The following is a 14,348-nucleotide window of genomic DNA, read 5'->3' as shown; positions in this document are numbered from 1 at the left end:
GATAGATTATTAAGGTATGCGAAAGAGAAGAAGAATATCAATGTGATTGTAGAAGAGAAAGAGATGAAAGATATGCGCAAAACAAAACACATTTGTTCATTAAAGGTAGAGAGGATAAAATTGTAGGAATTATAAAAGAAAAAGCAATTAAAACGACAGTAGAAAATACATATGTTAAGCTGCTAAAAAAAAGTTTAGAGTAGTGAAAAGAAATAGAATGCAAAGATGTGAAGTTTTCACATTGGTAAAAAAATAGTAATAATTTGAAACTAATTTGTATAGTATAAAATAATAAAGGCAAAATGTTTCTTTGTAATCGTTTTCAGAATTCTTGTCAAAAAATGTTCATAGAATTTTAAGTTTAACAAAATTTTTATATAATTCACTTCTTTACTCTTGTATTTTTTTGTATAAACAATTTATAAATCTTTGCAATATGCTTTAATCTTATATTATGAATGTATTAAATAAATTAATTTGGTATAGTAAGCAATTAATTAACTTACAAAGGAAATTTTCATATATTTAGTAATTTGTATAAAGCATTCAAGAAATTCTTTAGCAACTACGCTTTCCTTTCGTTAACCAGCTGTAGTTAAATTCACAGCATGACTGCGCATTCAGGTAAAACACTTTGGTTCGATTGGCAATGGTGAAAGCCGGAAAACCGCATTGAAATTACGCCAGGACCTGCCCAAGTTCCATAATTGCGGTAATGCTGATAATCTGTTCTTGTAGCTCGTCCTCAGCGAACTCTTCAGAGTTATATATGCACAGAAAGGACTGCAACTGCACCGCGAGACTTTTGGTCTACGGGAGCTGCACATTATGAGCGCTTTAATCCCGTGGACCGCCCACTCATAAAGTTGAGTCAGCTTCTAATTGTTTGGGCTCGAAAGGATTGGCAATGAGGAAAAAGGGCCGCAACCGGAGCCGAGCATCGATAATTGGATTAAATGCGCGGCGCGGGACTAGCTAAGTTGATCCTAGCGTTAGTCCTGCGCTGATCTTGGATTTCCACTGGCTTTAAAGCGCACAAATTCCAAGTTAAGTTTCGGATTTGTTACAACGGACAAACTGCGTAAAACGATCGTGGACTAAGCAAATCCAAAATATTTATTTGCATTCAATTAAGTCGCAAGCTTAGCGACGGCACTCGTCGGAAGTTACCAAATCCGCGCAATTAAAATTCAATTTAAATTTTTGCGTTTTTACACAAAAGCAAACAAACCCTTTTCTGTTGTGTGGTTGTGTGTGTGTGGCACTAACATAGCAAAGACAACGTAAGTAGTGGATTGTGAAGGCCAGCACACAATTTTAATTAAATCAATGCAGAGCACACGGCAACGACAATGACAACGACGAGTTGCCACCAAAAATGCTCAATTATTAAAACAAATAATGCCAATTAGCTGTGTCAACATCCAGTTGTGCCACATCCCTTGACTGACTGACAGAGTCGAGAGACTCTGCTGGTCCTCCCAATTATGATGCGCTAAACAGTATCAAAAGAGCCAGAGTCGTCTCAGTCGTCTCAGTCGCAGCTGCTTTAATTGACACTCTGATGCCGCCGCCATCATCGCCATTAACTGCCCTCCACACACTCTGCCCGCTTCCCGGGAAAAGAGCGAGCGCAGAAATCAGAAATGAGACAGACGCTGGCTCCTCATTTGTGCGTCTAATAAAAACGCTAACGAGACACAGACACACACACCAACACACACACACAGACATACACAGACATTAGCACAAAACTCTTAGGCGGCGCAATCAATTCGCTTCTGATACCAAATTTATCAGGGGGATGCTGTGGCTGCCGCACTAACTGTAACTCTAGACAGTGACAGCAAGAGGCAGTGCCATACAACTGCTCACTCACACTCACAGTTGAGCCCCGTGCCTCTCGCTCTCTCACACTCTGACAAAGCCGTGCAAAGTACTCGTCATAATGAGCTCCATCTCGTTGGCAATTATTAAATGAATTGGATTTATATGTTGCCGGCAGCAGCAGCAACAGCAACGACGGCAACAAAACAAAGAAGACCCCGTTGTTCGCTCTCTCTCGTTCTCTCTCTCTCTCTTTGATATAACAGCCGCCCCTTTGCTTTGTCACGCTCTAGCTTGCTCTCACTCTCACACGCTCTCGCTGGCCTGTTCAGCCAGCCAATGGCAAACGTTTTGAGCGTTGCTTGTTATCTACGTTGTTTTTAGTGTGGAACGTGGAAATCTTGTGACTGTGGAACGCATTCCATATGCGCACCCTGTGTAATGCAGCAGAAATAAATGGGAGAGCTACAATATATACCGCGTATATAGCGCTATTTACTTGATTGTGTGGCTTTGGCTTTTATTGTATTTTTGCTATGTCTATATAGAGTCGTTAATTTAAAACAAAGTGGCTTTAATTAGTTGCAAAATGGACGTGCTCGTTGCGTTTTTTGTTGTTGTTTTGCTTTCCAGGTATGCTGGATTGCTGGGCGTGGCAGCAGTGCAATCTAAGCATCACATGCAAACAATAAACAAAATATAATCACTGGCTCTGGGCAATAACTATGCTCATATTTCAATTACACTCGTAAGGGCCTAAAGCACTCCTTTTATTCCAATGCAAAGAGTTTGGAAACCCCAGCGATAACTCGTCGATAACCTTTTGACCAAATGCAGCAATGGCGTCGTCAATGTCGTTGCTAAGAAGAAGACGAAGGCGCAAACTCATTGTCTGACTAATTAAATGATTTATCCCGAAACGTGAGGCACCCCAACACTTCTCGGCAAGCGAACGCCAACAAGAACAACACATGAACAAAAAAGAATCCAGCTGGTCTCAAGCAGCAACAAAAACCAATTACAATTACCGCACCCAAAGGTGCCACAAAAACACACACACACACACATGAGAACATGATGCAGTAATGCAGTTGCGAGGGAACCAGAAACAGAACAGGAACAAGAACGGGTCAGAAAGAGAGCGAGAGCGGCGACGACAGCAGCAGCAGCAGCCGCCTGGGCCAGGAAACTTTATCTAGATGCATACAAATCCAACACAAAGCGCACGTCAATTTATTTGCCAGCCTCGACTCGACGTCCAGCAGCAGCAGCAGCATCAGTGGCAGGCAGGAGAAGAGCGAGTGGAGTGAAGTGGACTCTGCTCATATATATTTACCTATGGCAATGCCAATGATGACGATGTCGAAGTTGGCGCTGCATGTTTTATGCCTCCTCTGCAGCTTTAACGAGGTGTTTATTTTCACAACTCTCAGGGCCAAGGAGTCTGCATGTCTGTGTGTGTGTGTGTGTGTGTCTGTCTGCGTGAGTGTAAATACTTCTCTGTGTGTGTGTAAAGTTGCTCTTTATTGAAGGTGCAGAAAACGAGAGACCGCCCATTTTTATGTTCGACGCTTGGCCCGCCAACATGATGAAGATTCGATGCCCGATGACGATGCAGTTCGTGCATCGCTGCTCTGGATGCAACAAGGAGTGCGGTGCGCTGTGGGCCGAGAGGAGACACTTTGACGGCGGGGCGTCTATGGAAATAAGCAATGATGTTGACGCCGTGGCAGGAAGGTGAGTACAGTGGCTGATAGCGTATTTGTTTAAAGTTAGAAATAATAGAGAGATACAATTAATGCAATACAATGATAAATTATAAGTTATACATAAAATTAAATTTTAATAAAATGTTTTCTTAAAAAATGACAATATTAAAAGTAAAAATTAATAATTATTATTAAATTTATTTAGTAATTTTTATATATAACTTTCTCTTTTACAATCGCTTTTCAAATTTTCTGCCCTACACTTTCAAATCATATCATTTTGCGCACTCATTCGCACACTCTTTCACCACTGTGCAATGCGGTGCTGACTGCCCACTTTCCAATACGACTTCTCCCCATCGTTGCTCCCTCTGGCAGGCAGCAAGTTAGGCACTAAAACCACAAACGCTTTAATGATGCTGTTTTGTTTAGCGCAAATTGTTTGTTTCGCTGTCATAAACTGGTGCGAAAAATGGCCAAGCGCTGCCCCGCGGAGAGAGCGAAGCCAAAGAGAGCGAGAGCGAGAGAGAGCGCCAAATGTGAACCAGCCTGACGAGTGGCTACTATACACACACACACCTATACTTACTCACTCACCCATACATAGCGTGAGCTTATATAGCTTGTAGTTGGGAGCTGGTTTAAAGGTCTCACTCACATATTTATCTGCACTGCTTTGGCGCATGCGCCACGCGCATTGGGGGCAAGCGAGACGACAACAGAGTGCAAAGGCAAATCTGCAGCACCGTTGGAATGTCAGGCAGCTGAAAAAAATGAAGCGACAGCCAGTTTGCTTTTGTGTCTGATTTTGTGTCTGACACTCGCGCGCGTTCGTTTAGCGGCAGCCGCCACACGCGACTTTTTCACCGCATTTTCGCGAGACTCCAAAATCGAGACAATTTTGCCGACGCCCCCAACAGGCAGAGAGACAACAGCAAGAGAGTGAGCGAAAGAGAGCAAGAGAGTTGGGGGGCAACCCGGCAATTAGACGCCTTTAGCCGCTCGCATAATGCTAATGGCGTTGACAGTGCTCATCAACGCGACGACCGCAATCGACGGACGTTGTCAACGCAGTCGCTGTCTCTATTGCAGTTGCTGTCAATTGACCCGTGAAGCGCGACGGCTACGCTCAAGCAGCGCCATTGACAGCAACGTTATCGCTATCGCTATTGCTATTGCTATTGAAAACCCGCATCAGTTTATCAATGTCAACGGCGGATGCCAATCGTTGATGCATTAAAAACTCAACTCTTCCAAACTCCATTCATGTGCAAAACTCAACGCTGACCACTGACCGACCCCTCAAATTGTCAGTGTGCGGTGTGTATTTGTTTGTGTGTGTGTGTGTGTGACCCTTGTGCGGCATCAATTCAATTAGCGACGCTCTCCAAATGGTCACGTGCGGTCGTCAGACGTTCAACATGCTGCCGATGGCGCCGACGAATCCTTTTGTGGTGTCCGTCAGCTCCACAACAGCGTCCGCAGCACCGTCCGCCGTGTCCGTCGCCGCCGCCGCCAAGCCCAAGCTGGCCTTTAGCATTGACTCCATTGTGGGTGCGGAATCCTCCTCCACTTCGGCACCGCCAGAAAAGCAGCTACCATCGCTGCTGCTGCCTCCGCCGCTGCGTGTCAGTGTCATTGCATCGCCGCCACGCGTGGAAAGTCCTGGGGTGGCAGCCACATCGCCACCCATCGAAAGGCGCACACCACGCGGCTTCATTTATTGCCGGCGACGCGCCTCCCTCGATGATCGTTCGCGTTCTCCGCCGCCGCCAAACAGTCGCTCTCCATCGCCAACGCCAGCAACCGCTGCTGCAGTGGCCACCACGGCGCCCATTGTGCTGCCTGGACTAATACGTCCACTGCCGTTGCCAGCGCCACAGAATTTAGCTTTACTTGCTGCTGCGCCACGCTCCTCGGACAGCGCATCGCCCACGAATCCTTCACCAGTTCGTCCCACAGCTGCGGCGCCCCCATCGCCATTCCTCGCCGCACAGTTCCAAATGGCCGCCGCCTTGGCGCATCATCATCATCATCAGCAGCAACAGCAACAACAGCAACAGCATCCTCAGCTTCCGTCCGTGCCAACGGGGCCACATCATGGCCCACCACCGCCACATTTGCCACCTGGTCATCCATTGGGTATTTTCCCAGGTGGTCCACATCCGGGACATCCTCCGCCCCATGGTCATCATCCATTTGTGGCGGCTCCTCATCTCATACGTGATAGTTATCCGCTGTATCCTTGGCTGCTCAGTCGTCACGGACGCATCTTTCCTCGTTTTCCAGGCAGTGAGTATTCGTTATGAACTAGTTCTTCAGATATTGTAAGGAAGTTCAATCAAACCATTATTATAATCATTAGTAAATTTTGACTATTCATTTTACCATAATTTTTAATACTTCGTTAATCCGCAAAAGTAAAAATCAGTTCAATTAAAGAGTCTTAATGAACTAGTTCCAAATGGAATTTAAAGTGATTCCGTCGATCCATTATTATAATCGCTTTACACATTCTGATTTTTGCGTTTCTCATGATTATTAATAGTGCTGTTGATCCGCAAAAGTAAAGTGGTTCGATTATTATGCCATACAGAATGTAATTAAGTCTCATAATGAAATCTGCAAACCAGTTCCGAACCCCAAAAACCCCTTCAGAAATGCTTAATTATGTATTTCTGTGCGTCTTCCGAAACTTAACACCATCTAAAGCGGCCATTGTCCTCACTTGATACCCCAACCGGTTCTTGAGATTAATATAATTTCCGTTTAGACAAAAAAAACATAAAACAAAAAACCAAATTATTTAAAATTAAAATTTTGAATATTTGACAAATATAAACAAAATAAGTGTGAATAGACTAATCGAGATTACGATCAAAGGAAATCTTCAAATTAAGAATAATTGCTGTCGATTAAGCAAAGAAATCATTTTAAAAAACTTTGTATTCACTCAATAATATTTTATTACCAGTTTTTATTCGTACAATAATAGTATAAGAGATACTATAAATTAAGTGAGCAAGTTCTGTGATAAAAATATTAAAAATATTGAATCAATTTTACGACATACTCTATATAGAATTCCATAACTATAATATGCACAACAACAAGGTTTGTTTCGCTGTGATTTGTTCAGCCAAGCCAGCCATAAAGTCTACATATTTAATTGGGCGTATACGTATTAAGGAAATAAATATGCAGCAATTGCTGGAGACTAAAAAAGTTGGCACGATCTATTACAAGTAAATAGAGGTATAGAAGTCCAAATGGCGCAGTTATTCACTTTATGGCGACTGTATGTTGTGGTTATTGTGGCTGTTGTTGCTGCACCTTATAATTAAAGTTAAATAAGCAAATTGCAAGCATTTATTACAAGTTAATTAGACGTCTATCAGGCACATCATCATCATCATCATCATCATCATCACTGTCGTGACCATTTCGAGTAGATGGAGAACATTGAGAAGGGGAGCAGGGGAAAAGGCAGAGAAAAGAGAGAGAGAGAGAGTGAACCAAACCCAAAACCGAACCCATTTTGATAAGTATTTTCAAACAAATTACATTTTAATTAAATTGTTTAAACAACATTACACACATCGTTAGGTCAAGCAGCGTACCTAAATGCCCAGCCAACTGTATGTGTGCGTGTGTGTGATGGGTGTGTGTGTGTGTGTCTCTGAATAGACTCAAAATTACCAATTAATGGCGCTTGAAAGCGACGGCGCCACTCGCTGAGCAAAGCCCCTACGGTGAATGTGTATCACACACACACACACACACACTTATACTCACGCACACACTCACACAGACATGGCTAAAAAGTGCAACGAGTGAAATGTTAATGCGTTTTTAATTGAGGTTTTGGGGCATCCAAGCAAACAAAGCTGAACAGAGCACAAACCGAACACACACACAAGTTTCATTCCTATTCCTCTTTTCAATCCCCGTTCCCAGTCCCGTTTGCGTTCTTGTTCTCGCTCCTATTCCTGTTCCCGCTCCCATTTCTGACACTGTCGTGTTTTTCCCATCCAGCAGCAGCAGCAGAATGATCCCGACAGCCGCATGTGCGCCTTAAAACATTGTCATTTATTATTATTTAACCTTTTTATGCCACTTTTTTTTTTTGTGGTCGCTCTGTTCTTTTTTCGCTCTACACTCATAATTACAATTTGAATTTTCATGCAACGCCATTTCTCACATGTTAAGTACACGACTTCCAGAATTGTATTTTTTTCGTTTTTGTTTTTTAACATTTTCGGTTGTATTTTGGGTTTTTTTTTTCGGCACACTCACACGCCTTTCACCTGCTTTCAACGGACTTCGTTACGCCTTAATTATGTTGTATGATGTTCCATTATAATACGAGTACCTTGTTGTTGTTTTTGTTGTTACGTATAGTTAGTTGAGTGGTGTAATTTTCGCTTGATTTATGAACCTGAAAATGGAAATGTCAATGTTTCGCATAACGATTTCATTAATTGTAAGTGCTTCTCGTTCACTCGTGTTGTAACTCGTGCTCATCATTGTTGTGGAAGGGTGTGAGGCGTAGGACGTTAATGATCATAATGATAATGATGATGACAGCTCAATTGGAGTCGTTCCAGCAGGTGAACTGGTTCCAAATGTTCGACTCCCAAACTGTTGCTGCTCCTTTTCATATGGAAAGCTGGAGATCAGAACCGGTTCGGTTTAGCTCATTCCAGTTAAAGTTGAGGAATTTCATTGAAAACCCAATATTAAGCTGAACAGTTGCCTAATTGTAATATAATATAATAACAAAAAGATTGTTTTACGTATGCAATTAAAAAGAAATGTATTTCAATATCGTTGAAAAGTTCAATAAATTAGTTGGTTTATTTGCTTTTTCCTATTTCATTTTAATGGATCGCCGTAAAGTGTTAGTTTTATATAGAGTTTACAATTTTCTTTTAAAAACCTATCTTAGATTATTTTTAATAGCGAAAAAAATACTTACAAGTATATAAGTGATTTAATACATCATTTAAATATTTGTGTTGTGTTGACGAGTATTAGAAAGCGGTCATAAAAACGAACTAAACAAACCCAAATTAAACATCAGGTGAAAGCAGTTAACAGCAATCCAACTATGCATTATTAAGAACTATAAATAACTACGGAATTCAATTTTTAAATTTTCAATGATACTTTCCGTTACTTAACTTCAGTTATTACATTTTTTAAGTCTTCTATATAAACATCAAATAACAAAAATAGAAAGTCTGTGGTGTTAAGTTCCTCTTTAACAAGAAAATATAGTTAGTAAAGCATCCTATGGTTGAAATATCAATATGATTATCAAATCTTTTATTCATCGCAAAGTGACAACGAATTCGCTTTATCCCGAAAATATAATAAAGAGCACAAACTGACAGAATATTTGATTTCGTCACTCAAATCGAAGTCAATGTCCTGCGGGGTAATTGCAATTCCTGCAGCGATTGCCAATAAATTAATGGAAAAAATCATGGAAGCATAAAACTTAAGCTGTAGCCCATCAAAAAAGTGAAATAACAAACACACAAAACACATAAAAAAAAGAAAACAATTGTACATAAGTGATAAATAATAAGTTGGGCAAAAAAAAAAACGCAACGATCGATCAGAGATCGAAGGGAGCTGAAAATGGCAAACTGAGGCAACAGCACTTCAATCATACGAAACTACAAAAAGAAACAATATAGAAATAAATGACAGCTGACAAGGGTGTGAGCAGCAGCAACAACAACAACTACAACAACAACAAGAAACAGCAGAAGCGGACACATCAATTAATTGTCAATTGCGCGTATTTTCGCACGGCGGTTTCTTTGTGCCATGCCCCATATATGAAAAAAAAACACGAGAAAGCAAAAAACGAGCAACTCAACGAACGAGCGCGAGTTCATTGAGAGAAACGCTGACTGCGGACAGTCTATGAAAAAATAATTAAGTGGCCATTGTGAGCTGCGCGAGCGCACTATCAATTATAAGCCGCACATAGGCACTCGCACTCGCAGTTAGTGGCAGTTGCAGTGGCAGTGCCACTGACTGTGGCAGTTGCATCTTGTAGCCGGCGTTGTTAGCTGTCAAATGTAACAAATGTCAAGCAATCGGTTGTTTGCAGCCAGCGTACAAAAAAGTGGATCACGGCTGCTGCTGCTGTTGCTGCTGCTGCGTAGCAATTGTTTGTCAAGTTCATAGCAAAGAAAAAAAAAAAAGAAAAAAGAGCAGCAGCGAGGCTGCATCTGTCAGATACAAAGATACACACAGCACAGCTCAGTCGCTGCATTCATGAAGTGTCAAATTGACAAGTTCGCCAGCTACGTTCAGCGTTCTTTTGTCGTTTGTTGTTTGTCCATCCTGTTGTCGTTGCTGTTGTTGCTGTTGTTATTTTGCTAACAAGATAGAAACACACAAAGTCGATATACATTTCAGTAGCTGCAACTGCCTTTATCCTGTTTATTTGTTGGCTTAGCTTCTGGCCTGTGCCCCGAGCCAAATATTCTCTGTTGTTATCCTTTCAATTCTTTATATAAATATTGATTTTGTAATGTGCCCAGCAGCAGGTGGCAGCAAGCAGCTAATTTAATAGTATTTAATCATAATAATTATGGCATAGCTTCGCTTACTTGATTCTCTCTCCCCTTTTCGTAAAATCACAGCCGCATCTTAAGACGGTAGCTCGTGTGGAGCTGCTGCGTATTCATATCCATAACCATATCAATATTCAAATTGTGGCTCAATTGAAAATTTGCTAACTCCACGAAGTTGCTCTGCAACTGCTCACCATTCCAGAAATCGTGATAAACGTCAAAATATCACGTTGTGCCCCACGGGCCGAGGTAGAACAATGGGCCACAGCCATGTAGCGCAGCATCGCAGCAAGCAAACCCATCGAAGGCGGCGTCGTTGGCGGCTTTTGTCGACATTTAGGCGCGCTAAAGTGTTCAACTTGGCGTTCGCACAGAGAGAGAGAGAGGACCCGAGATCCACCGCCAGGCTCTGCTGCAGCGGCTTCTGCGCAATTGTTTCGCTTATCAGCGATGCCGCGCGACATGGCAGCAGACACAGCGCCGACTGAAGCGGCACGATCCATTGGCCTTTGTTTTCTCTGTTGCTGCTGTTGCTCCATGTCTGGAAATTTGTTTATTGTTTTGTAATGAGTTTCTGGGGCCCAGCCCGGCGAGAATGTGCGGCATCTTTCAGCGCCTCGCATTCGCGGAAATCATAAGCTGCAAATTGAGGTCCATGTCGCCTAATTGGCAACAGCTCCACCGCCACCATCACCGCCATCGCCACTCACCACAGCAGTCGACAACAGCCACCACCATTTTTGTGAGTGCGAAGTGAAAGTCGCCGCCATGTGGTTGGGTGATTGGGTGAACAAGTAATTACCAAATTATAGCGCCAAAACCAAAAAAAAAAAACAGAAATACATAAATGTGTCCGTCACGGTGGGACGGCCATTGCGAACAGTCGGCCATATTTGAATAATTTTCAACACTTAATGACAACAGTGTTAAACCAGAAAGCAAGAAAACGATACCAAACTGGCTTCGTCATGCCTGGAAAATCATCAGCATGATTTCGAGCAAACTCATCGCTGGTTGACAACCAATGGAAATGTGAATTGGTCGCATAAATGGTGCTGTTGGAACTGTAATTGATATGAATAAATCATTTGGTAGTTGATATGATACTCCGGCTTTCCCTACTAATTTCTCTCATTAAATTTTTTAATTATCGAAAATAAATAATTCTGTAGTATCTATCTAATCCTAAATTTGTAAAGGCGTTTTTATACCCACGACTCATAGGGTAGAAGTATATATTTATGTCGGTAGGAAATGTATGCAACAGGCAGAAGAAGGCATCTTCGACCCTTTAAGATATATATTCTTGATCAGCATCAACAGCCGAGACGATATAGTCATGTCCGTCTGTCCATATGTCCGTCCGTCCGTACACCAAGATCTCAGAGACAGAGATAGCACTTATTAAGTTTGCAAACAGATCAAGTTTGTTTCAAATAATTGCCACGCACACTTCCACCCTCGCTAATCGACAAAAATCTAATAGCAAATCGAATTTTGGTACATTCAATAATAACTACAGTCTTTACGATCCTCGAAAGTGTTGGTCGCGACCACTTACTAAAAGTCTTAGCTGCTTTGACTGACAATCAGGTATATTTTGAATGTAGAACTACATCAATATACCAAATATACAATTTGGTATATTGTAATATTTTTGTGGTATACAATTTCGGTGTATTTTAAAAATAATGCCGTACTATTTTTAAAAAATAAATTACATCGGACATAATAAAAAATGTATTAACACGCTTTTTATTTAAATTATTTTATTGCATTCCTGATTTTTTCATTTATTCAAATTTCTTTAAATTCGTAACAATAATAAAGTACTCAATATTCCCCACAAACTTAACATTAAAGTAGAACAACACTTTATAAATAAAGTAGACCGTTAAAGAAGAATAAATTGGCAATGTAATTATTAAAATACAAGTGTAATTATTTCTTGTGTAATCAGTTATGTTAATTAAAAAATGATAATAACCTTCTACTAAGTTGCAGAGCCGGAAAAACAATTCGTGGTGAAAAAAGCTCTATGCCCTCGCTCAGTAATATATCCGAATACATTATAACCCACCACTATATTTTATTATAATTGGGTATTAAGTAGCTGCAAGTCAAGTATTCTTGACACTTATCATATAAACCACCCTAGATACTCTGCGAATATATTGTATAAGTATTCTTGACACTTACAAACGAATTGATAATAAAACAAAACGTGCCACAAATTGAATATCCCCAAACCAAAAGTTGAACCTGCCTGAAGTGACCAAATAGCAATTGGGAATAGAATAATAAATATATTATATATATTCATATTGTGTACACGCTAAATACTTTCGCTGATGTAACATATTTGTATTTTGTGCCCCATTTTGCAACCCTTTCAGACTTCCTGCTGCAACCGTTTCGCAAACCGAAGCGCGTTCGCACCGCCTTCTCGCCGACGCAATTGCTCAAGCTGGAGCACGCCTTTGAGGGCAATCATTATGTGGTGGGTGCGGAGCGCAAGCAGCTGGCCCAAGGACTCAGTCTAACAGAGACGCAGGTAAGCACACCGAAAGAGAGAGACTCCCATCATCCCCATCCCTCCATGCCACCCTTTGTGGCAACCCTTTCGATGGCCGCGCTTAATGCGCATCAAATTCAATAAATTCCTTGGCCAATTGGCCAAGCAAGAGCAACCCCCGGGGGCAGGGCGGTTAACTGATTGCATGTCAGCTGGTCGTTAGCCCGACAAGTGCCGGGAGTTACCAAGTTATTAGCACAATGACGAGGGGTGGGTGTGGTGAGGTGATCGGATCGCTGTGCATAGCTGGGAGGCAGGCAAATAGAATTAAAAGACTCGTTAAATTTATTTACGACTTGCTCGCTTTGTTGCTGCGCCCCCCAAAAAGAAAAAGGGTTGTACTTAAATGAACTCAACTCAAGTTTATTGTGCTTTGTGTATTTCTCATCCCCTCCGTCCACAGGTCAAAGTCTGGTTCCAGAACCGTCGCACCAAGCACAAGCGCATGCAACAAGAGGGCGGCGACAGCAGCGATGCCAAGAGCAACAAGGGCAGCTCCTCCGGCGGTGGCGGCGGCGGTGGCAGCGGCGATGGTGACGACGATGCCAAGCATGAGCATGGCTCTCAGCACAGCTCGACGGATGTGGAGGACGAGGATGACATCGAGGAGGATGACGAGGATGAGGTGATCGATATGGATGACTATGGCAGTGAAATGGATGCCGAGGAGCATCAGCGTCTGCGAGAGCAATTCCAGCAGCAACTCGCCCATCATCAGCAGCAATTGCTGCAGCAGCAGACAGAGGCAACTGCGCTGACACCGCAGCAGCAACATCAACTGCTGCAGCAGCATCAGCATCACTTGCAGCAGCAACATCAACAGCAGCAGCAACATTTCATGCAACAGCAGCAAATCTATCTGCTCGAGAAGGAGCGAGAGCGTCAACGGGAACGTGAGAGAGAGCGGGAGAGGGAGGAAAAGCAGTAATACTCAATGAAGTTGCAGTTGATATTGAATGACGCTAAAGTGTCAGCTACTTTGTGTTCCTTTCGTTTGTAAATTAATTATTTTAAAGTGTATAAATTAATTTAATACATTAATTAACGATGATACTTAAGATGCGACTGCGCATGCAATTAAACCATTCAAACTTTGTGCTAAATGTTGAGATGGAAATTATTTCGGTGGGAATGAAATAGGAAATACTAATTTTGAAGCTATTATAGTGATTTATGGTACATATGATACAATAATATGTAACTACTGCGTTCCTAAAAATTTGGTTGCGATCAGTTAAAACTTTAGATATTATTTAAGAAAGAGTTACTATCAGTTGCTATGGCTAAAAATTTGGTATACTCTATGGTATATAAATATGGATTTACCATATATAGACAGAGGTATATTTTAGTATATTTGTGGTATATTTTTTAGAGTATGGTTTTATTGAAAATGAGTACAGAGTATATCACAGTCGAACACACTGGACATATTGTCATCTAAGCAAAATAATATTTTAGGAAAACGAAAATTCATTAATATATTTTCTTGCAATCAAGAATTCTCATTAAAGAGCTTATGAATATCAAATTAAATTAATCGAACTCATAGACATGCAGCGAGCATGGCAGTTAGCAATCACATATAGCACATACTATATATCATTATCGATCAACTGCCATCAAACACATCACTCAATT

The 14,348-nt window shown here is 41.5% G+C and overlaps 1 protein-coding gene across 1 annotated transcript; it reads left to right on the top strand.

Annotated features, from left to right (window-relative positions):
* The first annotated feature begins 4,315 nt into the window (after positions 1-4,315).
* On the top strand, positions 4,316-13,800 carry LOC132787000 (homeotic protein empty spiracles). Its single transcript, XM_060793830.1, has 3 exons — positions 4,316-5,828; positions 12,529-12,686; positions 13,111-13,800. The coding sequence occupies exons 1-3, from the start codon at positions 4,928-4,930 to the stop codon at positions 13,633-13,635; spliced, it is 1,584 nt and encodes a 527-aa protein (XP_060649813.1). The 5' UTR covers positions 4,316-4,927; the 3' UTR covers positions 13,636-13,800.
* Positions 13,801-14,348: the final 548 nt, after the last annotated feature.

Source organism: Drosophila nasuta, chromosome 2R, assembly GCF_023558535.2.
Source record: "Drosophila nasuta strain 15112-1781.00 chromosome 2R, ASM2355853v1, whole genome shotgun sequence".
In the NCBI taxonomy this organism is placed as follows: Eukaryota; Metazoa; Arthropoda; class Insecta; order Diptera; family Drosophilidae; genus Drosophila; species Drosophila nasuta.
Note: the sequence above shows the minus strand (reverse complement) of the source record. Positions and strands in the feature narration are given on the sequence as shown.